This window comes from Telmatherina bonti (genome assembly GCF_933228915.1).
Source record: "Telmatherina bonti genome assembly, chromosome: 13".
Lineage (NCBI taxonomy): Eukaryota > Metazoa > Chordata > Actinopteri > Atheriniformes > Telmatherinidae > Telmatherina > Telmatherina bonti.
Window position 1 is genome coordinate 30,522,654 of NC_136611.1, and position 26,907 is coordinate 30,549,560.

The 26,907-nt window shown below is 38.4% G+C and overlaps 1 protein-coding gene across 1 annotated transcript in view; it reads right to left on the reverse strand.

The window, feature by feature from the left end:
• Nucleotides 1-16,017, reverse strand: part of htr7c (5-hydroxytryptamine (serotonin) receptor 7c) — a gene marked incomplete at both ends in the record, with an annotated part of 29,084 nt that extends 13,067 nt beyond the window's left edge. The window contains one exon of the mRNA XM_079250640.1: nt 15,551-16,017. Coding sequence (XP_079106766.1) covers nt 15,551-16,017 — 467 coding nt within the window. The remainder of the gene's footprint in view (nt 1-15,550) is intronic.
• Nucleotides 16,018-26,907: the final 10,890 nt, after the last annotated feature.

Below are 26,907 nucleotides of genomic sequence, written 5' to 3' on the forward strand. Positions count from 1 at the left end.
AATCTGGTCATCCCTTGTCTTCACCCTAAATTTGCAGAGACAGAAGACTCTTCCTGAGTCCGGATCTGCTGGAGATATTACAGTTTTTGCTCCACTGTTATCCACAGCTTCATGCAGGGGGTTAAATTCTGCCATTCATCCATTTTCTTAACCACTTAGTCCAATGAAGGGTTGCGGGGAAGCTGGAGCCTGTCCCAGAAGTCTGAGCAAAAGGCAGGGTACACCCTGGACAGCTCACCAGTCCATCGCAGGGCCACACAGAGACAGACAACCACTCACACTCACTCCTATGGGTAATTTAGAGTAACCAATTAACGGTTAATTGGACGGTGGGGGGAAGCCGGAGTACCTGGAACCCACGTTTACACGGAGAGAACATGCAAACTCCACACAGAACGGCCACTGTCCAAGCCTCACCTCAGCCGAGGATCAAACCAGCGATCTACCAAAGTGTTAACCACAATGCCACCATGCAGCCCCCAGGGGATTAAATTGAAGTCTGAATTCAATGCAATGCGATGGTTACCGTACCCTTTTGTCATTTGATTCTTTTATTTGTTTGTTTCTTTTAGGGATCTGGCTTATAACAGCACAGTTATGATTAATTGTGATTACATCAATAACATAACCACTATATATAATCACAGTGAATTGGATTAAACTGACTAAAAATTAATTCTCTGACTTTCTAAAAAGGGCTATGAGATATCTTTCCTGTGCATCCGTCAGTCATTGTGATTGCCTGTGTGGTTTTTTTTTTTTTTTGGTTTTTTTTTAAACTAAAGAAAAAAAAATGTCATATTCATATTTATATCAGGCTATAATACTGTTATTTTACACAGTCATCTTTTTTTTTATTGCAAATAATGTCTTACATAAGGAAATTATAATAATCTTCTATAAATAATACACTCGCCTGGGATTCTCTCCCTTTTAATTCACCTGTTTGGAACAACAGTTGTGTGCTTGAGCTAGATGTAGGAGAGACAAAATGCATCAAAGAAGCATCTATGCACACAGAAGTGCTCTATCTGCCAAGACCATGTGAAAATACTAATCACTGATTCTTGTCATCATCTCGTCCCAACCAGCTCCGCACCAGAAATCTGAGGACAGTTGTGATCTGCTAAATGATTAATTGGATCTACAGTATGCCAACCCCCTTCCCCATGGAAAGGGGGAAGGCATACTAATGGGAAAATGTGCGCTTAACGATAAATCAATCAGAATCTTATACATACACATTTAGTTAAGCAAAGGTGAAAAGAATTCAGTCGTACATTAAAGGTGTGATTACAGCAGGAGAGGGTGTATAGCAGCGTTACTTAAGCAGAAGCAGGAATAGTAAGATTTTTTTAAAGGAAAAGAACATTATTTGTTGATTTTGTGTCAGATGACAAAGGACAGTATGTGATACGCAGGTTGATTCTGCCTTCCTGTCTTGCCACATTATGCATTAGCCAGATGATAATATGACGGATGACGGGAATATTCATTAGGAATGTCTTTTCTGTCAGAAGAGGTCAGTTTCTCACTTATGTGCCATTGCCAGCAACAAAGCATATTTAAATGCACAGCATCATATTTTCCAGCACAAACCCTGGATTGATCTCAATATAATATACATATATATATATATATATATATATATATATATATATATATATATATATATATATATATATATATATATATATATATATATATATATATATATATATATATATATATATATATATATATATATAAATGCCAATATATGAGAGCAAACACAGCCCTGACAGCAAGGTAATAACACTGATAATACTGACATAGTGTTGTTGTGCTGCCAGTGCTGTGATCTGTGGGGAAAAGTCGTTCCAAACAGAGCAGGAAGTTTCATTCAGGAACATTTTATTTAGTGAACTTCATTTCGCCTCTAGTGTTAATTTAAATTGAATTAAATGATTCAACTGAGAGTCACTGCATCAGATTAAAAGAGATTAATTAAAACTAGGATCATCTGTCAACACTAAGCTGGGCATTAGACTTCATCAGATGAGGAAAAGTGGTTCTTCATAAAAGGCATCTCAAATTTCCACCAATTCAACCACATCGGGTAAACGATGAACAGTAAATGTAGAGCAGACTCTCTTCTCTCATTTATGTGCTGGACCTTTGTGTCTCAGACCCTCCTGCCCTAAACCATCACTGAATGTTCTATGTACTTAAATGGTAAAGAGTCATCCTAGAGCTTAATAGGTTAATGTCATTTACTGATTATTACAGATTTCCACTTTTAAAAGATCATATATCCATCCTGAACATATATGCCATCCATCACTCACATATTTTCAGCATTTTAGCATATTTTTGTGTCTAACTTGAGAGTTATATCAGTTTGAGAACTTTTTGATCTAGTTTTTTATTGAATACAGACATCTTCCACAGACAGTACAGTTTGTTTGAAGCAGTGAACGTGCATTTGCATTCTGGCGTGGACCACAGAAGTATGATCTGGTCTGCTTAGAAACTGGGGTCTTGATTCAGCTTGGTGTAATTTACTTGAAAGCCACCCAGTGAACAAAAGGGAGGAAGTGCCTTCGTACTGCAACATGTCAGATAACTCGCTGCCTTTCCTGCTTCTCATGCTGGACAGATTCTGGTGAAAAGCACACATGGTTGGCATCAATTTGTTTATAGTTCAATTTCACTTTAGATTAATGAGCATATTTTGGTCCTGGCCAATCACAGTGCTGGATTTTTTTTTCCTTCTTTTGTTCATTGATCCTATCAGGAAATGTCTCCCATAGCAACCAATTGTAGCTTCATTACGTTTGTGCAGTTTGGTCCGCTTGAATAAAGTTTTTTTTTTCATTCAGTCACAAAATTAAGTCACATAATAAACAACAAACATGTTTAGTATGAACATAATGTTGTATAGTGAATGAAAAGGCACATGCTGAAGCATAATTGCTCTTATTAAGCTTGTCCTATTCAATAAATGAAGCTACCCATCAACATGTAAAACTATTTTTAAAAAAACAAAAAACAAAACAAGAAAACAAATAAACAAGAAAAACAAACAAACAGAACAAAAAAAATCAATAAATAGTTGAATGGAAGAATAATGAAGAAAACTCATGAGGTAGAATAATTCACAAATTACTCTTGTAGCCCTAAAAAAAAATCACCTTAAGAACTAAAAATGTACCACAAGTTCTAAAACTTATTTCAGCATCATTCCATAATGAAATCCCAACATCAGAGATACATCTCCTTTTTAATTTCTTTTTTGGCTTTTGGTGCCGTAAATTTGCAGATGTCTCAGGAGTCATATTTTGTCTCTTGAAAGGGAAAAATCTGAGAAAGGCTGGGAGTGACTTTGATTTGGCTCTATGCAGTATTTCCATTATTTTGTAATACGCCAAAGCACTGAATTTAAAAACATGTCATTTCATATACAGCTGGTGAGTATGTGCAGAGTAACCTGCCTTAATAATCTGTATGAATAGTTTTTGTAAAAAAAAAAAAAAAAACAACTATTGCATTTAAAGCTGTTTTATTTGTCAGTCCCAGACTTCCATACAATACGATATATAAGGAAGTATAAGTGAACAGTAAATATTATATAAAGCCTTAAGGTTTAATATATTTCTTGATTTGTACAAGATTGATATCATCTTAGAAATATTTCCTTTGATAGAATAAATATTTTGTTAGCATTAATTTATGCTCAATAACTACCCCAAAATGTTCAGTAAAAGCAGACCAAATTAAAGAAAAGTGTCAAATAGTGTCCATTTAAATGGACCGAATCCCCGTCAGTTTATTCTGGTATGAATTTACCCTAAGTTGTAATGATGTGTAAATCATAAACTGAAGCAATTTATTATAGAGATTGAACTTTTTTTCTCAAAAGATTTTTAGGTTATTTGTATGTTTTCTAAAAGTATAATTCATGAAATATAAAAATCTTGATAATGTTCCTGTTCTACTAAACAAAGGGAAATATCTGGATCTATAAGTCAACATGTTATACTTTAGTGGTCCTACCACTGCTCTATGTGGCCTCTGAACCAAGACAATTTTGACATAACTTTTTTTAACACCCCTTTCGGATGTTAGCAGCAAATAAATCAACTCTTCTGAACTTTGGCTCAATTTCACACATTGGCAACCCGTAACGAAGGTTAATTTAGCATTTGTGTTGCATCCTTTTCTGATCTCCCTCCAACCAGTTTCTCAGCCTTGAAACATTGTGGGTCAATGAAAGCTCCAGGAATGTGATTAATTATGTGCAGAGTTTAAAGGTTGTAAAGTTACATAGTGTTTAAATATGCAACACCTAGTGGTCAGGTTAAACAGTAAATGTTAAATATCCTGATATTTCCCGAAAGAAACCTCCAAAAATCTTCATTGAATCTTTGTGGTGTGTTTTTGCCCAAACCATGATCTCTCCTCTAACCAGTTCACTTTGATTACTAACATTAAATCAAAAAGCTTCATTTCTAAATCTTAGCCAATGGATTGTGTTTCCAAGAGCCTTATAAGTATTGGTGAAAAAGCGTACAAGCAAATAAGAACTTTTTAATGTAAAGGTGCTTTATGCAGTGGGCATGATGCTTAAAAAATCTGTGACATCATCTGACATTTGCTATGTTTACATGGGAGTTGTAATTCCTGTTTAATTCCAAATAAAAGTTATTCCGCTTTAAACTGATGAAAAACGACCATGTAAACACTTAATTCCTAATGAAAATTTCTATTCAGAATTAAACTTAATTCTGATGTAAGTGGCTGGTTTCTTTGCATTTTAATTCCGAACTATTTAATTCCTCTGTCATGTAAATTAAATTCTGCACGAAGTTAATTCCGGTCGTTCTGCGTATGTTCGTTACCTTGTCCTGTCCCGATGACGCGTGTTGGTTTGCCTCCCGTGTTCGGTGGTCTATCTTTCTTCTCCTTCTCAGTTGCTGCAAAAAGTAGTATGCTCGTGTTGAGCTGCTACTTCACATTTATAATAAAATAGCGGCGAAACTGGTACTTATTATGTAGTTTTTACAAGTTATGACTGAAAAGATGAGAAGCAGGGAGCCAACTTTGTTTATTTCAGTATGCATCATAGGTGATGTGCACCCTCTGTCCAATCAGAACCCTTCCCAACCCGCCGCTCTAAAGAAGAATTCAATAACGCCCAGCTGCAGCCTGGAGAATGGGGTGGGCCTGGATTAGGCGGAGTTGGACATCCAACGGGCGTGGTTGGATATCAAATGGGCGGCGTTGGCTGTCAAGTGGGCGTGGTCAGGGTTAGGGTTAGAGTTTGACGTCCAACCCCGCCCAATCCAGCCCGGCCTCATTCTCCAGGCTGCAGCCATGACACTCCCGAGGAATTAAGTAAGGACGTGTTTCATGTAAACCTTCTTTCGGAATTATTATTTTCATGTAAAATAACATTTATTCCAAACATTAATTACGTTCGGAATTAACATAATAATACGTTAATTCCAAATTATTTATTTCTGAATTGTTCATTCTTAATTTTAAAAAATATCACCCATTTTAAAAAACCACTGTACCCAAACTAAACCAAACAAAGTGACACATCCCTCAACATAGTTGTCAATATGCAGAGCTGATCCCAATTAAATCTTTCTGTAAATACATTCTGGTGTTTCAGTTTCACTTATTACAGTTTTGCTCTAGACCAGAGGTGTCCAGCTCCGGTCCTCGAGGGCCAGAATCCTGCAGGTTTTCTATGTATCCCTGCTCAGACACACCTGATTCAAGTTAATCAGTAGTAGAGCTTAATCAGTTGTGCATGTCATTGGCTGTTTGATCCATTTAGTGGAAGCTAGATGTGTTGGAACAGGAATACATGGGAAACCTGCAGGACAGCGGCCCTCGAGGACCGACTTTGGACACCCCTGCTCTAGACACTAAAGGAGAAGACATGAGGAGATGTCAGATTTACAAATGAAAATATGTTTCCTTATACATACATTATACAGATGTTTAATGAACTAATATTAAGTGAAGTCTTGCTCCTATGACAATCAAAGGGAAAAAAAAGGCACAAGTGAGACAAAGACTGCAGGATAAGCACGTTTCATTAGTCATTTCTATGGTTAGGAATTAATCAGGTTAGCAGTCACCATGGAAAAAGAGGCCCAACAAGCTGCAAAGCCCCATAGCCCAGGACTCAAGCTATGTGGCCAAAAACAAGTATCATGAGGTGCAAATCTGACTGTTTCAGTTGCCAAGCTCCACCTCCAAAAAGCTTCATTTAGTAAGAGAACCCGACAGAAATGTTGTCTAGGTCTAAATATAGTTTAAGATGGAAATAAGCTGATTATAATCTGTTATACTTTTTGATCCACCTGTCACTCAGTTACCCAGGTGTGTGTTCCTTATTGTAGGACTGGATTATATATGAATGTTGTCACAGATCAGAACGTTAAAACCTTTAACAGAGAAGAGGACTGTGCAGAAATGTCCAAAAGTGTGGATGTGTCCTCGTGTTCTTCAGAACAGAGAAATCTAGGTCATCGGATTGATTGTTTTGTTCTTTGTCTCTAAATGTGAGCCTTGCAAACTGCACCAGAGTATCAGTCAGAAAAAGTCATGAAGGACAAGACCAGCTAGAGTGCTGTGTTTATAAGGGATCATGAAAAATTGTAGATCTGTTTGCCTTTTAGCTTCAGATAAACGACCAACTTTATAAGGTTGAAGATTCCCAAGACGCGTGCGGTGGTCCTGTGGGCCATTCCTTCCAGCCGAATTTAACACTTGTTACTGATTAAGGGAAATGTTCCAAATGACTTGACATTTTGTTCCATACAAAATGTGAACATGTCAACATAATGTCACGCATATATTTTGAGTGCCTAGAGTCCAAAGTTTTGTGAGTTTTTTCTGTCAGAGGCAACCATATGTGCATGCTCAGACAGGAGGTTGAACTGCAGAGAAATACAAAAGCCTGCTGGACAGAAATATGTAAATATGTACTTAATCTTTGAAATATTCTCCAATGGCCCGTTTATCCACTGATGGGAAGATGTGACTCTAACAGTGACTCAACCGTTGGAAAATGCTGTATTTACTGATTTGCTGGTTTATGACAAAGCAAAAAAAAAAAAAGAGACATTTGTAATTAAAATGTATTTTAATTACAAATATTTCGAGATACTTTTCCCACTATCAGTGATGATGCATTTTCTTTAATGTACCCATTTTTCTGACTTGGTGTTGTGAAGCCAAAAGGGTGAAAGGTCAGCAATGCTTGCTGTGTTTCCGTTGCAGTATTTCACAAAATAAAAGCAATATTTCTGAAAAAAAAAAAAATCATTTTAAAAAGTACAATTATGATTTGCAGGTTTTTCTTACTGAAATCCTGCGAGACGCTACTTTGGGAAAGATGGAGAAACAAAACATTGAACATTTTAGAGCAAACGTGTTGAGCTTTATTGTTTTTAAATGTCTTGGAATCTACTGTTTGTTTTAATCCTTATGACTTTATTTTATCTTGTAAAGCACTTTGTGTTGCCCTGGCATGAAAAATTTTTAAGAAATACATTTTGATTTGATTTGATTTGAAAAGGATGCTAGTTGTATATCTGTAACAGATTTTCATCTCCATGTCCAAACATACTGTCCCATCTTTACTTGAAATGAACTGGTCACATCTGGTGACATGCAAATGTGAAACTGTTATTTTCTCACTCATCCATATAAGTTTCCCACGCTGTGCTTTTATGTGGGATTTGACATGGTTCCTGTATTTTAATAACTCAATAAGTAAAGGAACCAACAATCTAAACAACAAAGCATCCCAGATGCTGGTTGACCAGTTTATAGTAATATTTCTCTTTTTCTGAGCTGAAACAATGTGATGCAAAATTGAAAAAAAAACAAAAAAAACAGGTAACTAAAGAATTCATTTTTTTCTCTATTGTTAATTCATTAGATTCCTTTGGATGTGTTTGTGAATTTCTTATCTCTATTCTCACATGCACAGCTGTTGCAAGTGGTTATTGCTCTGTAGTGTATTAAGCACTGGGAGCCAGCGCCTTGCTCGGGGTAGATCAAACTGGGGTAGATCAGGACATTTACAGCACCCAAGTAAAAACAGGAGGAAAAAAAAAACATCTTAAAAGTCTCACTGACCTGCATCCAATAAAACTCTCCATCCAACAACACATGGAGTGACTATAGAAAGAGCTGACAGCTAAAACAGTGATGCACAGCAGCAAACATGAAGACTGATGTGTCAGGGATGGTATGAAGCAGCTAATTAAAGCCTGTGTGTCTAACAGGATTGCTGTTTGAAGCTGTTGCTATGTGCTCCTACTCAGACTAGATGGGCTCTAGTTGGAGAAAAAAAAAAAGTTAACTTTCCAGTAATTGTTTAAAGACTTATGTATACTGCCACATTTAATGGGCCGTATAAATATTCAGCTCATGTGCAAAGATAAGCCGAATGCCAACGCTCAAGTTGCATAGTTATTCTTCAACAGCAATGAAATGCTAAATGTTCAAAATTCCCTATTTGCAATTCACAGCATGATATGTGTGCGTATGGGGTTGCCATTTCTCATCTGTGTCAACAGGAAACCCATTATCCCACTGTTCAGTAAACACTTGTTGGTGCTTTGTTCGATCTTGATGAAAAATAGACTCCACCTTTGTTACACTAAAAACAAAGCATGATTTATGCTGCACTATAGTCACTCAGCACTTTGCCCTTTTCTGCTTCCTGTCCCCTGGGATCACTGGGTAAACAATGTGGCAGGCCCTGAATAGTTAAACCAAACTGTTGAATTTTATGTTGCACTCCGGCACATCAACACCGCTGCCTTCATAGAAATGCTTTGTTTACTTCAAGAAACTCATATTTAAATAACGCCACAAGATTTAACAGCAAAAATCAAAATCCAGTTCAGATTATTGGGTTTTTATTATTATTACTATCCAAGACGAACAATTAATTTTTTTTTTTTTTTTTTTTTTTAAACTCTGCAAGTCATCAATCTAATATAGCACCCTTCAAAATTTAATTTTCATTTGTGATAGAATTTTTGGCTGCATTACAACTGTATTATGTGCATCAACACAGCTGTAATTCAGCTGCAACTCAATACGATGCAGGGCTGGATCTGGTTCAGGAGCTCACTGATGTGGAAAATCTGATTTATAAGTCATCCATCAGACACAATCAATTAAGCAAGAAAACGATTAGTCAGACCATTTGTCTGATCTGTTAGTGAAGCATGAAACTATATGCTGTTAAAAATAGTTTTTTTCTTCACCATAACTTCGTCTGTGTATGAGGTTTCGTCCTCTCCACAGACTCATCCCGGAGAGTTGCTTCGGAAATCTTCAACAGTGGGAACAAAAGGGAAATTTAGAATAAACAGAAGCTCTAAACTACATCATATAATTTTTTTATTGGAGCGCTGGAGAACAGCAATAATTATGTGTGTTTAGTAACATTAATGTGTCAAATATTGCCTTTAATGGATTGTGCATTGTGCTAATGAGCTATAAAAATTACAACTTGTTGGTTTGAATGAAAGGTTGTAGATATCATTATACAGCACTAATTTTTAAAAAAAAATGTTTTTGATAAACTTGTGTGTCCACATTTTTACTGCTGTTGCATTAAGGGTGCATGTGATCTTGTGTAAACATGCATGCCCTCCCCCATCATCAGATGTCCAGCTGTGACTGTACACTGGTTACAGGAGGAGATAGACGACATTGGTATGGAGACGTGAAAACTACTTAAAAAACAAACTAGTTTCCACCTGAAGACCTGAAAACTCTTTGAAAAGCAAATGATAGCTGTAAGGATTTGTAAGAGTCCAAAAGGGAACAAAACACGATGACATTCTTTCAGGCAGAGAAGAAAGAAGGGGTTGAAGGAATCTGTGTAGAAAAACAGAGACTCTGATCATGGCAACGCAAGAAGAGACCCTGGACACAGCAGTCTAGAAAGGAATAAGGGTTCAGGTTATGCAAAAACGGTTTCTGAGTGTGTACAGCACAGACTCACAAAATGTAAGATGCTGGCTGGGACAGTGTGTACTGGGAGGCACAAACAAGAGGATGGGGTAGTGTACAGGAACATCTGTGTCAAGTTAGAAGTGGGTTAGAAGTTCCCAAAGTCCCACTGGAACACGAACCCAAAAGTGGTTAAAAACAACAAAGTAAGATCCTGAGAGACATCAAGTTCCAGGACGACAAGCAGATGCTGGCCAATCAAGCAGAAATGGTGGCAGCAGGTAAAAAACAGAATAGATGTGACAATCCTCTGAGACGGAAACATCAAGAGGAAGAAGCATGAGAAGATCAAGTATTACCAAGGGGGTTACCGACCAACTGTTAAAGTGGTCCTGGTACATTAGAGGCTCTGACCCCAAAATTGGGAGTGTGGCTCCTGGAGAATCTAGATAAAACATTTGATCCACTGGGTTGAAGAGTGGAAGCCATGAATCAGTTATGAGACTTTATACAATGATCCCAGGCCTCCTCTCACTCCACCTCCAAAAGTACGGGGTTTAAAAAGCTTTTGATTATTCATGCATTTTACAACAAACCAGAAATATTAAAAAAATAATAAATAAACAAATAAATAAAATAAAATAAAATAAAATAAAATAAAATAAAATAAAATAAAATAAAATAAAATAAAACAAAACAAAATAAAATAAAATAAAATAAAATAAAATAAAATCTGCATACGGTCATCTTATGGACACAGTAACCCATTATTGCAAATGTTTTGTCATGGAGAAAACCATGAATAAGTGTTGCTTACTGCAGATAAACTGATCTAAATAAAATCACATAAAATCAGTGATTGTTTAAAGGCATTTATAGTGCTCCATACAATTGATAAATAAGTGCATTTGAGTACATGAATGAATGGGTGCATACATGAGTATGCTATAAATGTAATATATTGCATATTTGTGTCTGTTAAGATGTAGGCATGTATACAGTATGCGTATAGCACGCAAGAATATACAGTTATATATGCATACTTATCTAATTTTTTGACATATATATTCCTTTTTTCAGGATGATTTGAATATTTCTTGGTTTAGTGTCGCAGCTACAGGAAGAGCTACTTGGGACTGATAAAGAAGGCAGGAATAAATAAGCCAATACTTCAACTTGCTCTTTGTTGGACTTAATAATATTTGTCATAGTTTGTGTCAACTAATCTGTGTTTTTGTTTTAATTTTGTTTTTTGTTTTTTTTTTTTATAACCGTGTATGTGTTTTTTTGTAATTGAAATAAGAAAAAAAAAAAAAACAATTGGCAGTAAAAAAAATAAGCATGTCTCGCTTTCACTTTACTCTCCTTTTACTGTTTTTAATAATCTTAATCCCTTTCGGTCAATTCACACAAACACACCAAAGAATCTGATCACATGACCGGCGAACATTTGTCTCAGACTTGTTGTACAAAAACAAGTCAAACAGGACGGAAGCAAAGATGTGTTTGTCAGAAGAAGCAGCACTTAATGATTAACTGGTAAATTACCTGCTTCTGGCTTATTTATTTTGTCTGGCAGCAGTTTTATGTTAGAGGAAGTTTTTTTTACGTGTGATTGGCTTTGAACTTTCAACCTCCTCTTTAAAACTAAGTGGTTTGTTCACTCTGTATGAATTTACTGTGATAGTTCGGGACATGATGTGGTGATTAAAACATCCAGAAACCAGTAGTCCCTGCAGCCTGATGGTGATTACAAGATTTAAGAATTCAGCTTAACTAAACGGAAGTCACCTGTAACTAAGTGTTTAGATCAAAATGCACTTCTTTATAAACATGAACTGTTTTTTATCTGATCTCACTGGCAGACAAGGTCCAATCCTCCACATTTCAACAGGGATGGCTGACAAGTGGAAAGTGAGCAGCGCCTGTGAGAGTGAAGCTTTGGCGTCACATCACATTACCACAGGATGCGTCACCTAGGTCAAGTCATCTGTGTCTGCTGCTGCGGGTGAATGTTCCCAGCTGCACTAAGCCAGGGATGTCTCTCCTGAGACAAATGCACACAACGACCTCACAAAAATATTCTCAAATGTGGAGGGCAGGTCGTTGTGGGAGCTGTGTGTGTGAACTCAAGTCATCGGTGACACTCCAGTTGACAGAATGGATGTGAAGGCAGCGGCTAATCGCCACTGCCATCTACAGTAAGAGCCCCGGCTTCTGTTATTTCTTCACCCTTCAAATCTCCTGCAGGAGTTTCTGGGTAATCACACCTATAATGCATGCTCTTCAGTCTGAACCCCTGGTGGAAAAGTTTACTCCACTGTTGTTATGTGACTTTTTTCTCCTGGTCTACATGTCATCCATCTTCCTCAAGTTCACTGACAGTTGAACCAAGCTAGATTTGCTTTGCAAATTTAACTAGAATGTCTCATGCCATATGGAGCACCTCCAATCCTTCAGCAACATCTTTTCTTAGATGTCCGACGAGCTGCAGAGAAGACACTATCCTCATTCCCCACTGTTGTGAATGAATCATTCATCTTTGGCTTGTGCATTATTGAACATACAACATATTACTCTCACTGAAGGTAAAAACTGTCTGGAACCAAAAGGGATACTAACTTTTAAGGGTAATGGGCACAAAAGCCTCTAAGTCTTTACTGAAAGTGCATGGATGGAATATGGCATCTCCTGAAACAGCTGACCTACATTCATGCAAACGGGGGGGGGGGGCTTTGAGTCTGTATGTGGCTTCATGTCATTTTCCAACACTGACACTGGATTCTTCTGCTGTGACTGGGTCACTGCTTTGCTGTGTTGCATGTACCATGCAGTACTGAATGCCTACTTATGCAACCTGAAGGTGAACAGGAACTCATCCATAAACATAGCTTTCACAGGAATAAGTCAGTATTTGCTCGAAAGGTACAAAATCAATAACACTGAAGAGTGTTTCATTGCATTTCAAGACGCTTTAAAAAGAGGATTTTTTTTTTTCTTCAAGTTTAACATAGATTGTTTATTTACAATGATGGGCTGTATGTAAATGTTTAAAATGAGTTTCAGGATTTATAGGGGAAGAGTTTTGTAAAGTGTACTACAAGAAAATGAGGTTTTCCCTTTCCTCTCATGAAACATATTAATGTAATGCTGGTTTGGTGCACCTCAACCACTAATGTTTTAACTTTCCACATTTCAGACCAATCGGCTTACCATTCACAGCATTTTAAAAGAAGAAATTATATCTGTATTTTCAAAATGAATTTCTCTCTCAGAAAATGTTTCTATTTCATCATCGTAACATAAACAGCTGCTCTGTTGCTAGTCAAACTTACAGAAGGTGATAAGAATGTTACTTGTTTTCTGTTTGCTGTAACAGGAAATATGCAAAACCACTGTCATCTATTTATAATAACTGCTCAAATGTCAAGAGGCCTTAAAACTGTCTTCTAGCATGTGTTACAATTGTTCAAGAGTCACAAGTTAAACACAACATGATGGAATGTGTATATTTATCAGTCACTGCATGACAATTCTGAATATTTGCAAAGTGAACCGAAACCACCAACACTCACAAAGTACGCAGCTGCAAAGGATTATAAACAGTGTCTTTATGCTAAAAAGCTCGCTGATCATTTTACCTAAACCCTTTATTAACTACAGATACAAGTATGTGTTTTAAAATGAATAAAGGAGCCATGGTTTTATAATATTTTGTTTAATAATAGTCTCAATGTTTCATCCTCAACACACTCAAACCTTCTGAAGTTTGAAAGATGTTGCCTTTCCTGTGTACAAACAATGTGTGACAATATGTCAGTTACAGGATTTAATGTTTGCTTAAGTCAATCAGCTCATGTTCTGCTCCAAATCTTCATCTTCTCCAAAAGCTGAGTGGCCTTGAGTCAAAAATAATCACCATGGGAGATCAATATATGAAGCTAGTGATTACATTTATCTACTGTAATCCAACAGGACAATAGCAGTCTTTTTAAGGGCAACAGTCACATACGGCACGACACAGTGCATCTTCTTACCTATAAGGAAGATTTAAAAGTAAATCCCTACCATTTCTGTGATAAAGCATCCACTGGCTACAGGGATTTGCTATAAATCTGGTCAGTCCTTGGCTTAATTGGCATCTTTTCCTGCTTTTGAGCTTCATTTTGCAAATCTTGCCCCTGGGAAACCGAGATGACACAGAGAGACTTTTAATTACACCTGATTGTGTGTCTAATTGCCAATTGCCGCCCTAATGAATTATCACTAATCCCATCGAGAATCATATGCCAAACACACTTTGCATTCTTTAATAAAGATGAGCTTGTTTCCATGGAGATTGGAAAATAAAACTGGTAAAAGAACTGTCCTTGCAGTTTGAGCAGAGATTAAAATGATCCCAAACAGAAACATTATTAGAGTATCATTGAGACCTCTGCGTGAATCCCTAATCCTCAGCCTCTGCAAATTCATTGTTCCATATGACCAGCCCAAAATGCTTTCATACTTCTGTTAGCTTTAACACATCTGACTGGAGCGACCTCACGGCCACAGCATGTTATCTGTGATCCAGTTTCTCCTCTGACATCATTAGTCCATCACACCTACTTAAGTCTCTGATGCTCCGCTGGTCCTTACATGCTTGATTATGTTTGAGATGCACTGAGGAAATACCTGACTGGTAAGCGGGAGGAAATAATCAGACCATCAATACTACACTGAGCTTTTAGTCTTAATTACAGTCACTGACACAGAACAGTTTCACCACTCAAGTTGTTGCTTTTACAGTCTGATCAAAGAAGTGAAAATGTCCTATTTGTTGTGTGAATTTTGGAGCAAACACCCCAAAGAACTGCATCATACCCAGTATGCAGGGTATGATCTGAATGGGTGGGGCTCAGGTTTTAAAGGTGACTTCAAAGAAGCTCAATGTTATTTACTTATTTTCATGAATAATTTTGGAGCTATCGTTTATGCAAAACATTATCGTAATAAATCTCACGTTTTTGCATTAAAAATACCAAAACACAAATTGTTCATTTTGTTGAAAAAAAAAGTATACTTTGTTAAATCTAAGTAGGTTTTTTTGTTTTTATTTTTGTTTTGTTTTTTTTTCAGAGAAAGAAGAGAGAAAGAGGAAGACTAGGTATGACCTGTGCAAACAACGGATGTGAGATTATGATAAATCATCTGTAAAAGCTACAGCAGCTGTAAGGTCAGTGGGTCACTGGTCGGTCGAGTAAAATTAATTAAGCCTGCTATGCATTATTCACAGTCTGTGTATTAATTTGCTGGTTCACTGGCTTTGACAGATAATCGGAGGGGGCTTCTGATCAGGAATTTGTACTTTAAATGAACATTTCTGACACAGAAACACCTACTCATTTTAAGCGCCTTCCTTTGCTTGATCTGTGACTCCAGCGTAAGTGGTCATCAAATTACGCGTGCATGACGTCTTAGTGCCATTTTAACGCACGGCGCGCCTTGTGCGTAAATTCGGTGCCGTTTCCAACCACGCATACAGTTTTTGATCCGATGACAGCTCCAGCTTCTAACTTTGGAAACTTACCTATCCACGCTGATCACGCACAGGGTCATAATGGAGGCCGTGCAGCACATTACATCCATCCCGATGAAGATGTTGCAGAACACTTCCCCAAAAAGCCACTTGCCCCCGGTGAGGTCTGTCACAATGACAAACGGCATCACAACTATGGCCACTGACAGATCCGCAACCGCCAAGGATACAAGAAGGTAGTTTGAAGGTTGTCTTAGTTTCTTCACCACGCACACAGCGATCACAACCAGCGTGTTTCCCATCACTGTAACAGCCGTGATCATGGCCAGCATCACCCCGATAATGATCTTCTCCGGGCGCCCGAAATCCAGCAGCTGCTCCCCGCACGACTCGTTCCACATGGCTGTGGGGCTGCTGGTGACGAGCACGTCGTAGAGAAGCAGCAAAGTGCCATTGAGAACTTCGGAAATATCCTCCTTCTTGTTAAAAGTGAGCTCAATTCCCGAAGTATTGAACATCACGACAGTATTATCCCGTCAGGAGTGCAAGGGATGCCTCGCCAGTGAACTCCAATTACGCGCATATTTGGACATGAGTAACCTGCTCGCGGCTCCTTTCCAGCGGTGTTTGATCCAATGCGTAACGGCTGCACTACATCACAGATACCAACAGGTCAGCAGTGATCTCGACTGGTTCCTGTTTGTGAATGGTTCCCCCCCCCTCTGAAGAGATGCTAAACGAAGACATGGTCCATCTCGAAAAGAAAATGTTCCAATAAATGTAAAAAAAAAAAAAAAAGTTCAAGATTTTTTTTTTTTCACATAGCTTATAAGAAAAAGGCTGGAGCTTTACAAAGCAACACGTCGCCCAGTTCGCTGCGCTCGTCAAACCGCACCTCTCCATGTGACGCATCCATTGCAGGGCGCAGAGACGCTACTGCACTGGCATTGTACGTGCAGCAGTTCCAGAGTGCAGTCACGGAGTTTTAACCCCGTCAAACTAATAGTTTCATGGCTGTTTTTGGCGACACAGTGACGGCCTGGGTGGTCGTGGGTGTGGGTAGCCCTTTGTGTGGATGCACCCTGAGGATATCGTTTCCTTATGGTGCACATGTACCTGGCCATTTGTCTTCTTTTAACTGTTATAGGGGCTAATAGGGCACGGGTGAGGGTGGTTGTGTGTGGGTGTAAGGGGACTGTGGATGCATGTGTGTGTGTGTGTGTGTGTGTGTGTGTTTTATCTATCTGATGTAAAGCACTTTGTATTGTTTTTTTAAGCACGAAAAGTGCTATAGAAATAAAGTTTGATTTGATTTGATTTGACAGCGCAATGACAGATATGGCTACATTTAAGTAAAACAAACTGGTGTTGGTGCCACTATTAGTTTTATAGATAGAATCAAAACATTTTCATTTTAGGTAATTATTGAACTCATATCAGACATCATAATTAACAATGAGTACATGCAGATGCCCTAAAGTACAGCTCAGAAAAAAAATCCACTGAAATAAAATCCAGCATTTTCTGCATGAATTATTCTTTTGATGTGGCAAAAGAGAAAAAAAAAATAGAAATTGACCTCATGGCATTTTGGCATTTTGGCAACAAGTACAAAGGGCCTGCTTTGAAACAGCCCCCCCAAAAATAAAAAATAAAAAATGATTACAAAGCAAGTAGGCCTATACATTTCCTCTTGTGTGGGGACAGCATGCATCTCTAATTTTATGTACTATTGATCTTATTGGTTGCCTTGGCTTCTCAAATTCAACAGCAAAAGACAAATCAAAAAGAGAAAATCCCACTCAGGATATTGCGAGAAGGAAATGCAGGAAGTCCTCCCAAGATTTTGACTGCTTCCATCTCTGCCCAAGCGAAACAGAAACAGCTGTGGTGTGTTTGTCCCCTCTGGCTCTGGAGAGACCAATGCAGCTTCCTATACATCACCCCCATCCCAACACTGTCACAGCTGTCCTGCAACACCCCCACCCCCTCCTACCCCCTCAACCCAAGCCTTGGCCTTTTACTCACCATTAACCTCTACTCACTGTGACTGGCAGGTCAGTGATGATTGTCACATCAGATTAACGCCAGTGACCACTAGCAGTTTCTGCTAGACCTCTCGCTGTCAGGGACGTTTAGCCCATTTAAGCTAAAGATATTACTTATGTGTAGATGTCAGAAGAGAAGGGTCAGGTTTTCTAAGTGGAAAGCCTCAGAGGTGAGCTCCTGGCACTTATGCAAAACAACCTGTCAGTGTGTTCTTTTCCTCTCAGCACTGTCTCTCTTTGTGATAATAGGGGTATGAATTACCTGGTAATGAGAGAAAGGGACCATGTATAACTCCTATAACCATGCTCATACTGAAACTGAAATACCTTATGGTTGTGTTCATATCCATTTTGTAGATCATCATAAAATTTGAACAAGTCAGATAAGACTTTGCACTATGAAAAGTCCTATAAACTTTGCATCTGTTTCATCCATGTTTTTAGTTGCTGGACTGACTATGCAGCGCTTCAAAAAGAGATTTTTCCTGTAAGTCCTGGCCGGTTATCCATCCATGTACTCCAGCTGTATGCATGGATAATTCTGTGGTGCTTCCAGGCAACAAGCATGAGTCTGTTCTGACTCACAAATATTTGATTTGTTAACAAATGCCACATTGAAATATCTGAAAATGCGGCTCCTGTCACTTGTTTTTTGTTGTTGTTGTTTTTTGGTGTTTTTTTTTCAAATCATGGTCTGGTTTCTTATAAGTAAAAGTTTAGTTTGATCCAATTACAGAACCTGACCTAAAAATGGAAAACCTGTTTTGATCCCCTCTTGCTTGCTAAATCCCCTGTGGCCTGTTTGGATGCCATGTTGCTAATTCTCTGTCCAATACACAAGCCTCGTGTGGATGCATGTGACTTTTGCTGCATCATTTCTAAAAAAAAAAAAAAAAAAAAAAAAAAAAAGAAGGATTATATTATTACAGACATTAATAATCTTTTAAAATATTCTCCAATAGTTTCACACAACGTCCTGACACTAACTAGAATAATGTTTCCAGTCGGTAAAGTAAAGTCTGTCCTATATCTATAGATTATGGCTGAAGGCATACAGGTGGAGATCAGGTCTCTTCATGGGCCAGTAGTGAAAGAGACTAAGTTTATCTTGTTTTCTTGGCAGCAAATTGAGGCTTTAAGAACATGACCTTAATAAAATGACACTAACAGGCACTGAGCAGATGTTTGGCAACAACCAGGTAATTTCATCATGACAGCAAATTCTATGCGAGTAGAAAAACACATTTGTTTTAGAACTATCTGGTCACAAAAGAGTGTTATCTTAGTTTCAGTAGATTTATTTTTGTTGTTCAAGGCATGCTACTTTGGGACTCTCATTTAAAATCCAGATATTGTATACAAACCATTTTATTTGTATGTATGTATATAACTATATATATATATATATATATATATATATATATATATATATATATATATATATATATATATATATATACATACATATATATATATATATATATATATATATATATACATATATATATATATGTGTGTGTGTGTGTGTGTGTGTGTGTGTGTGTATATATATATACACACACACATATATATATGGGAGGAGGGGGGTGTATGTGAGTGCATGTTGGGGGTTGTTACAGTATTACCTTTTAAACCAGATAGTATATAGTTTCTACACTTTTATAGTGTTTTGATTTTTTAATGCATACACTAAAAGAAAAAAACAAATCAGATTTTAGGGGTGCTTTGCTTCAGTCTAGGGGTGCTTCAGCACCTCCAAAAATGGGCTAAAAACGCCTAGGGTTTGAGCACGAGGCTTGGCTGGCGGCAGGTATGAACTGTGGCGGTCCTGTGTGGAGTTATTCACCCTGAGTATGTGTGGTTTCTCCAGATTCTCTGGCTTCCTCTGTACAAAGACCTGCATGTTGAGTCATTGATCATTCAAAATGCGCCCTAGAATTTAAGCAAAAATAAAAGATTTTTCTTTTTGGTTTGGTCAGTTCTTCGTTACTCCACAAGAAGCTTCAGCTGCAATGGGGATCACTGGGAGATGTCTGTAGTTTTAATTAACCTGTTCATTCACACGCAGCTGGTCCATGTGTTTAAATGCTACATGTTGTAAAAAACGTTTTTTTCAAAGACTTCATTTGTTTGGACTCCACAAATCATCTTCTCCTCCTAGAGAGATACTTCCTGGACAGAACAACCAATCTGTACACCAGACTCAAGCATAAATTGTGATTCATTCTCACTCTGTCTGCATTTCGGGTCCCGCCTAGTGTGGCAGTTTTTCCCTGCTGTGACAGCTTGGTAGAGTTTCTGTTAGCAGAGCCTCTCCTGTCATTTCGGTACGCTACATGTTAGGATTGCTGCTTCCTGGTGTGTGCAAACATCTCATGCTGATGTGGTGAAGAAGAGCATAAACGGCTCTATACAAACATTTCATTGACAGCACCAGCTACAGTACACACTAGTTTATCAAAGAACAATGGAATTCCCACAATGCCAGAGTGTGAGCAGGAGATGTTTTGGCTTAGTGGTAAAATGAGTTGCCTTTCATACAGAAGGTCATTGGTACAAATCCAGCTGCCGGAACTGCCGGAAAAATTGTGTCCAATCGTAAGTTCTCCTGTTGATTAAACACTGCTGGTGTAGTGATTTGATGAAATAGTTCTTGTTCAGGTGTTTGTGAGATCAAATCCCAATGTGGTACCTTGATAAAAACAAAGTTGGATAGGTGTGCTTCTTCTCCAAATGGTTATTTCAGGTCTGCTGATTAATGAATACAGATAACAGTGAAGACAACCAGTTAACCAGCTGCTCTACTGGTATAATACACATTGATTTGAATCTGGTGTGTTGCAGCAGGAACACTTGGAAAACCTGCAGGACAACAGTCCCCAAGGACTAGGATTGGAGATCCCTGATATAGTCCATAATGCATTTTGGGCAGGAGCTTAAAGTGACACGAAAGTTAAAGCAGGAAGAGAAAATATAGAAAATACATTTCATATCCTTATTTGTTGAATAAATATGCAACAAAGAAAGAAAAAAATACAAAATAAGAAAATATATTTTTTCACTGGTCTAGCTTGAATTTGGAATAATGTCTGGTGGTTCCTGTGGTGGAAGCCAGCAGTCACATGATCTGCGATGTAGAGAAAATAGCTAGCTTTGTGTCTGAATTGTCAACAAAATGAGTGCACTATGAAGTGTGCTGTATAGTGTAACCCATTTATGGGAATTTAATGGACATTCGGACACAGCCGGGGTTTTCATTTTATGGCTGTTGGAATTTTCCTGATTCAGAACTTTGGCTGCATTTGATTAAGTTGCTGCTGTTGCCTGGCAACATCAAGCAGTTCACCTGATCTTGAATGGAAGGGTTGGAGACCAGATTGCTGTAGCCTAGCAACAGTTATAGAATGATTCAAGCAAAAACGGAACTCGAGTTTGCTTTGATGTGAATTTTTACTAAGATGATTTGTGATATCATAGGTGACATCACAGTCCCTTTAAAATCTCGTTGCTTTGTCATAGAGTCAGTACATTTAGAGAACGCATCTCGGTACACATCCAGGTTCGCATCTCAGTACGCATCCATTGAAGTCCTATTGTTTATTTTGACTATGGAGACCTTTGAACAAATGCTAGTCCGCAGTGGAAAACTTTCCACCAAAGCGTCGGAGAATGAAACTCCAGTTGCACAAGGAACAACGTTGTTCTCTCGGGAACAAAGTGCAACTGATTTTCAAACTCAAAGGAAACGACGCAAGAAGTCCAAGAAGAATAGATCTATGGAGCCTGTCTGGGACCTCCACTTGGAATCGATGGACAAATCCTATGAGGATTATCGTGAGGAATTTCCTTACTTACCAAAATTGGTTAAAGATCCATCAGTTTCTCAGGACAAAGTGGATTCCAACTCTGACATTTCTGTCAAGAGTGGACTTTTTCCCACACTGGTGACAAAATCATCTCAAAATCACGAAGGTCAGAGTGATGACACCAACAGCGATGTTTGCAAGGATTCTGAGAACCAGGAGAATCCCCACAAGATAACTTTTGGTGGTCCAGGATCAGAAGTTCCTTCTGAAATGATTGCAAACACAAATCAGTCCTTTGATCAGACTGAGAAAGATCAAGACAGCAGCAGAGAACTCCATGTTTTCACTGTGCAGGCAAGTGGAAAAGAAGTTCAAAGGAAATCAAAACAATGCAAGAAAGGAAGGTGCGGTACACCTTTGGTACCCATCTTTGAGGTTTCATCTGACCCAAAAAATGGGTCCTTTCAGGCATCAAAGGTTTCAGATGATCCATCACAGAAATCTGAATACCTTAAGAATCTCCCGATTACATTCGGAGCCCCAGGATCTGATATTCCTGCAGAATTTATTGAGGACAGGAAGCAGCCCCGTCATGAGGCTGAGAAACCTTCTGAAAGTCTCACCGACAAGATCCAGAGAGACAACAGAGAGGTTCATACAACATCTGAAAAGCTGGAAGATCCACAGAAGATCACCTTTGGAGGACCAGGATCAGAAATCCCCTTAGAGCTTTGTGCAAAATCCAACCTGCAGTTTAATCAGACTGGGGAAGACCACCACATCAAGAAGGAACTGCATAGTTTCATCATGCAGACGGGTGTACGAGAAGATCGAAGAAAAGAGAAATGTGGTGAGAAAGTGAAGCGACGTACACCTTTGGCACCCATCTTTGAGGTGCCAAATAAAGCTATTTGTGAGTCTCTTCAGGAACCAGACTTTGCTGAAATCCCATCAAAGCAATCTGGAAACCTGATTAATCCACCTGTAACATTTGGAGGCCCAGAATTCAAATCACCAGTGGAGCTCACTGCAGAACCATTGGTTCTAACCCAAGAGGGTGAATCACAGATCGAGAAGACGTTCAGTTCTGTATCGTCAGAGACTGAAGAAGCTGTTTCACCACCTGAAAACACAAACCAGTCCTGTCAGCAGGCAGACAATCCATCATCTGCACATCTCATAGACAGGAGTCAGACAGACAACACAGAGGCTGAGCTGGAGAACATATCATCTGAAAAAGAAACAGAGGTCCAGGAAGTAACATTTACTGAAACAGTTTCATCTGTGCAGCCTCCTGCCAGAAAACCTGATCATGGTTTATCTGTGATGGAAACTGACAATGTTTTCCAAACACCTGTTGCAGACCAGGTACACCAATCTGAAGCAACTTCAGAGCAAGCAGCTGGACCTGACAAGCTTGCTACCATCCCTGCAGAGCAATCCTTACAGGCTTCGACCGAACCTACTGAGAATGAAACATCAGTTGCACAAGAAACCCAGTTTTCCATCGAAGAAAAAAGTGCCACTGATCATCAAACTCAAAGGAAACGACGCAAGAAGTCCAAGAAAGATAGACCGATGGAGCCTGTCTGGGATCTGCACTTGGAATCAATGGGAAAATCCTACGAAGATTACCTTGAGGAATTTCCTTACTTACCAAAATTGGTTAAAAATCCATCAGTTTTTCAAGACAAAGTGGAGTCCAACTCTGACGTTTCTGTCAAGAGTGGACATTTTCCTACACTCCTGGCAAAAACATCTCAAGATCATGAAGGTCAGAGTGACGACACCAACAGCGATGATTCTGAGAGCCACAATGATTCTAAGAACCAAGAGAATCCCCTAATACCACCTGGAAACCCAAGATCGGATGTCCTTATTGAAGTCCCTTCAGAACCTGTAGTTCTAGAACCACAAGCAGAACCACAGCCTGAATTGGTCTCTTCATCATCAGCATCAACACCTGAACCATCATCAGCAGAACCACATCCGATCCTAAAACTTCTGGCCAAAACACCAGCAAATGAGCAATCATCCAACATGAACCACGTTGAAGAAAAGGACGTCTCTCACAAACCAGGTCTACTTATGATACCTGAACAACAATTTCATCAAACCTTGGCTGCGAAGGATGAGAAGATTCTCGCACTTCAGAGAGAACAAAACTACTTGCTGAACCAGCTAAAGGAACTACAGGATCAGGTTCACAGAAGTAAGATCATGCAGTCATCAGCTTCGAAGCAGGTGCAAAAACTACAAGCAGAACTACGTGAGGAGAAACAGAAAAGGGAATGTGCCGAGGCTTCTTTATCTGAGCTGCAACTTGAAACAGACCAAGCCAAGACTGAACTCAGCCAAGTTTACATCCAACTTCAAGGTAAACATGATGCCACCGAAGAGCAAATGGCTCTCATGACTGAGGTTGAGTCGCTTAAAAGACAAATGAAATGTCAACAATCTGTTTCTGAGAAGGAGACGGCCATCCTCTACGCTGAAATCAGGAAGAAAAACCAGCTACACGCAGACTTCTCCATCAGAGTCGGCAATCTGGAATCAGCTCTCTCTGCTGAAAGGACAAGGGCCTCCAAAGCTGAAGCCTGCTTGGCCCAGCAAGTGGAGGAAACGTCAAAAATAAAGGCTGCTATGGTCAAAACCCAAGAAGACTACGAGGAGCAGAAAGATCGCTGGGAGATGCACAAGCACCATCTCCTGGCTGAGGAGGAAGACAGTGAAGCCTCCTTCAGAAGAGAACTAGAAAAGCAGGAGCAGCAATGGCTGAAGGAAAAATCAGAGCTTCTCGGAAAAATATCGTCTCTGAATAAGTCCATAGAAGAGAGAGAACAACGTAAAAACTCCTCCATGGAGAGCTTACACAAAAGAATTGAAAAGCTGGAGAACCTGATAAAAACAGAAGAATGATTCCTACAAACTGATCAGAAACAATTTCCTCCATCCTGGACATGGAGGAAATTCCTTCTTCAAACTGGAAGAAACTCTTACAGACTCCTCCAAACTCCTCCAAATCTTCTAAGATCATGGAGGAATTTCTTCCTCAGACTTATCATTACAGGTCATATATCCTGTCCTTAAATGAATCTCTACCTCTATCTCTTCTCTTTACCCCCACTGAGCACACTTAGCTCTAAAATATGTCTGGAAGACACCTAAACTTATTTGTTGATCTCTGAAAGTTCCTGATGGGACTTTGGGACTATAAAGGATTGTGACTGGGGTGTTACCCTCAAAGATACTGCAGTTGTTCTTTAGCAGTGCAGTATGTACTTTCTAAAGTCCAGATAGCCTGCAGAGGAGTTTTGGTCTTTATAAGGTACAAACTGTGCTGTTAGGGTCCAACAGCAGTACCTTTAAGGGTAGCACCCTAGTCATAGCCTTTTGTACCTCTAAAGATACGATTAGGTACTGCGAGTGTAGCTGTGTAGTCCAATGGAAATGTACAGCCACACCATGATGACAGAGACAATGGTTTCCTAGTGTTCAGCGGGTCTTTTTACTTCATCCTTTATTCTTAAGTCTCTACCCTCACCTTTCTTTATCTTCCTTCCTTTTCCCTTAAAAATATTTCAATAAAAAAACCACAACAAAAAAGAATGGTTAATTGCAAATCTTTTTTTACTTATTTTTTCTGATTATCAAAATGTAAAACACAACATGAAAACACTAAATGCAACAAAAACATCATGTGTCATCAAAATAACAATTAGCAAAAGCTTTAATCTCTTGTGGAAGGTTTTTTAACACCTCATTATCCACCTGCTTGTTGCACTGAGTGCACAGGAGGAACTATCTGAGTTGCTGTTGTACTTCGGACTGTCCCTTATTGATGGGGTCACCACAGCGAATCATCGCATGTTTTATGCTGGATGCCCTTCCTGACACAACCCTCTGCATTTATCTGAGCTCGGGACCAGCTAGTGGAGCACAAGGAGCTGCAGCAGGACTTGAATTGCCGACCATCAGGCCACATGATGAGCAGCTCTACCACCCGAGCCACTGCCTCCCTCAGGAGGAATTATGAGTATTAAAATATAATCTTGAACACTATGAGTTGTCAGATCTCTATAGCAGAATATGATGTCAAGACGATTTGCTGCAATCACAGAAAAACTATAATAATGGAAAAGAAAAAAAAAATTTATACACAGTTGTTTTTTATCAAGTAACCTAGATAGTCTGAAATGCTTTAAAATAAAAGCATTAAAAACAGTTTGCCTGTTTATAACCGTGATGTGAGAAGGAGAAAAAAAACAACTTTTCACTATGAGCAGAATATACTCATAATACCTCTCTGGAGTTAAAAGTCAACATAAAAAGATGAGTTTTTAAAAGAGACTTTAATTGCATCTATCCTTAGCGGCTACAGAACCACATATATACAAACAGCACAGGACCAGGGAACCAACTTGAAGTCTTTAGGATGATATATTAGCAAACTCTAAAGTCAAAATCTAAAATTAAAGCTGCAGCTTCTTAAAGCTGCTAAACTGGTTGAGTTGACATAGAATGACCCTGGAGCGTCTACAGGGTGAGTAGTCAGATTATTATGTTCCAAATGACGAGACTGAAAACAAAAAGTTTGGTAAAACACCATTCCTGTTTAAATATATCAGCACCAAAATGACATGGAAGTGACACGGCAACAGGCTAATAAAACCTGGCAACATTAAGATGTAACTATTATGTCATTTATTTTATCACCAAAGATGACCGCACACATGTGTAAAATTATTCAGTTAAACAGAATATTATGACCAATGCCTGCTGCCTGATACAGCCGTCAAATTGTATTTGCAAATAAATGAATAATATACAAGTATTGTCTTTGAAATGACAGTTAGACTGCATCTGTGTATTTCCTTATTGAACTAAGGGAAGCAAAGACAACAGGCTCTCCTAAAAAACTATTTTCCAAAATAATATCATGAGGTCTGAATTTCATTTTACACTTAATGACAAACAGTAATATAATCAAAATAAAAAAACATTTTATGATAATGTTTGAGTGGGGGCTATCCATAAATAAATAAAAAAAATTATTAACTACATACATACAGTAGTAAAAGTTAAATCGTTGTAGAATTTAATCTCAAAATCTCTTTGATGCTTTAAATATTTCCTCTTAGTCTGTTATAACAGAGTCATTCTAAGGAAGGACTTTATATATAATTTCTTCTGCTGTGAAGACCATCCATGTCCATCCCTTCTACTGGTCTCTGGACCACTTTTTCCACCCTCACCCTGCTCCTTCTGTTGTATAAAGATTTTAAAAAAATAAAATAAAATAAAAAAAAGATATTCTGTGTAGAAGTGCAGATGGAATGGATTCATTCCTGGGGGGTAAATTAGCAAAAATTCAACAAAGGATATTGCTTTTTTAGAACAATGTTGCTTCCATAGAAGTAAAAAGTACCCAGCCAAATAATTACATGAGTAAGAGTAAAAAATTATCTAGAAAAAAAAAAACTAATGAAATGCTGTGTAGTCTGACATATGATTTTATTCATCAAATAACATTATTAAAATCATCCAATCAAAA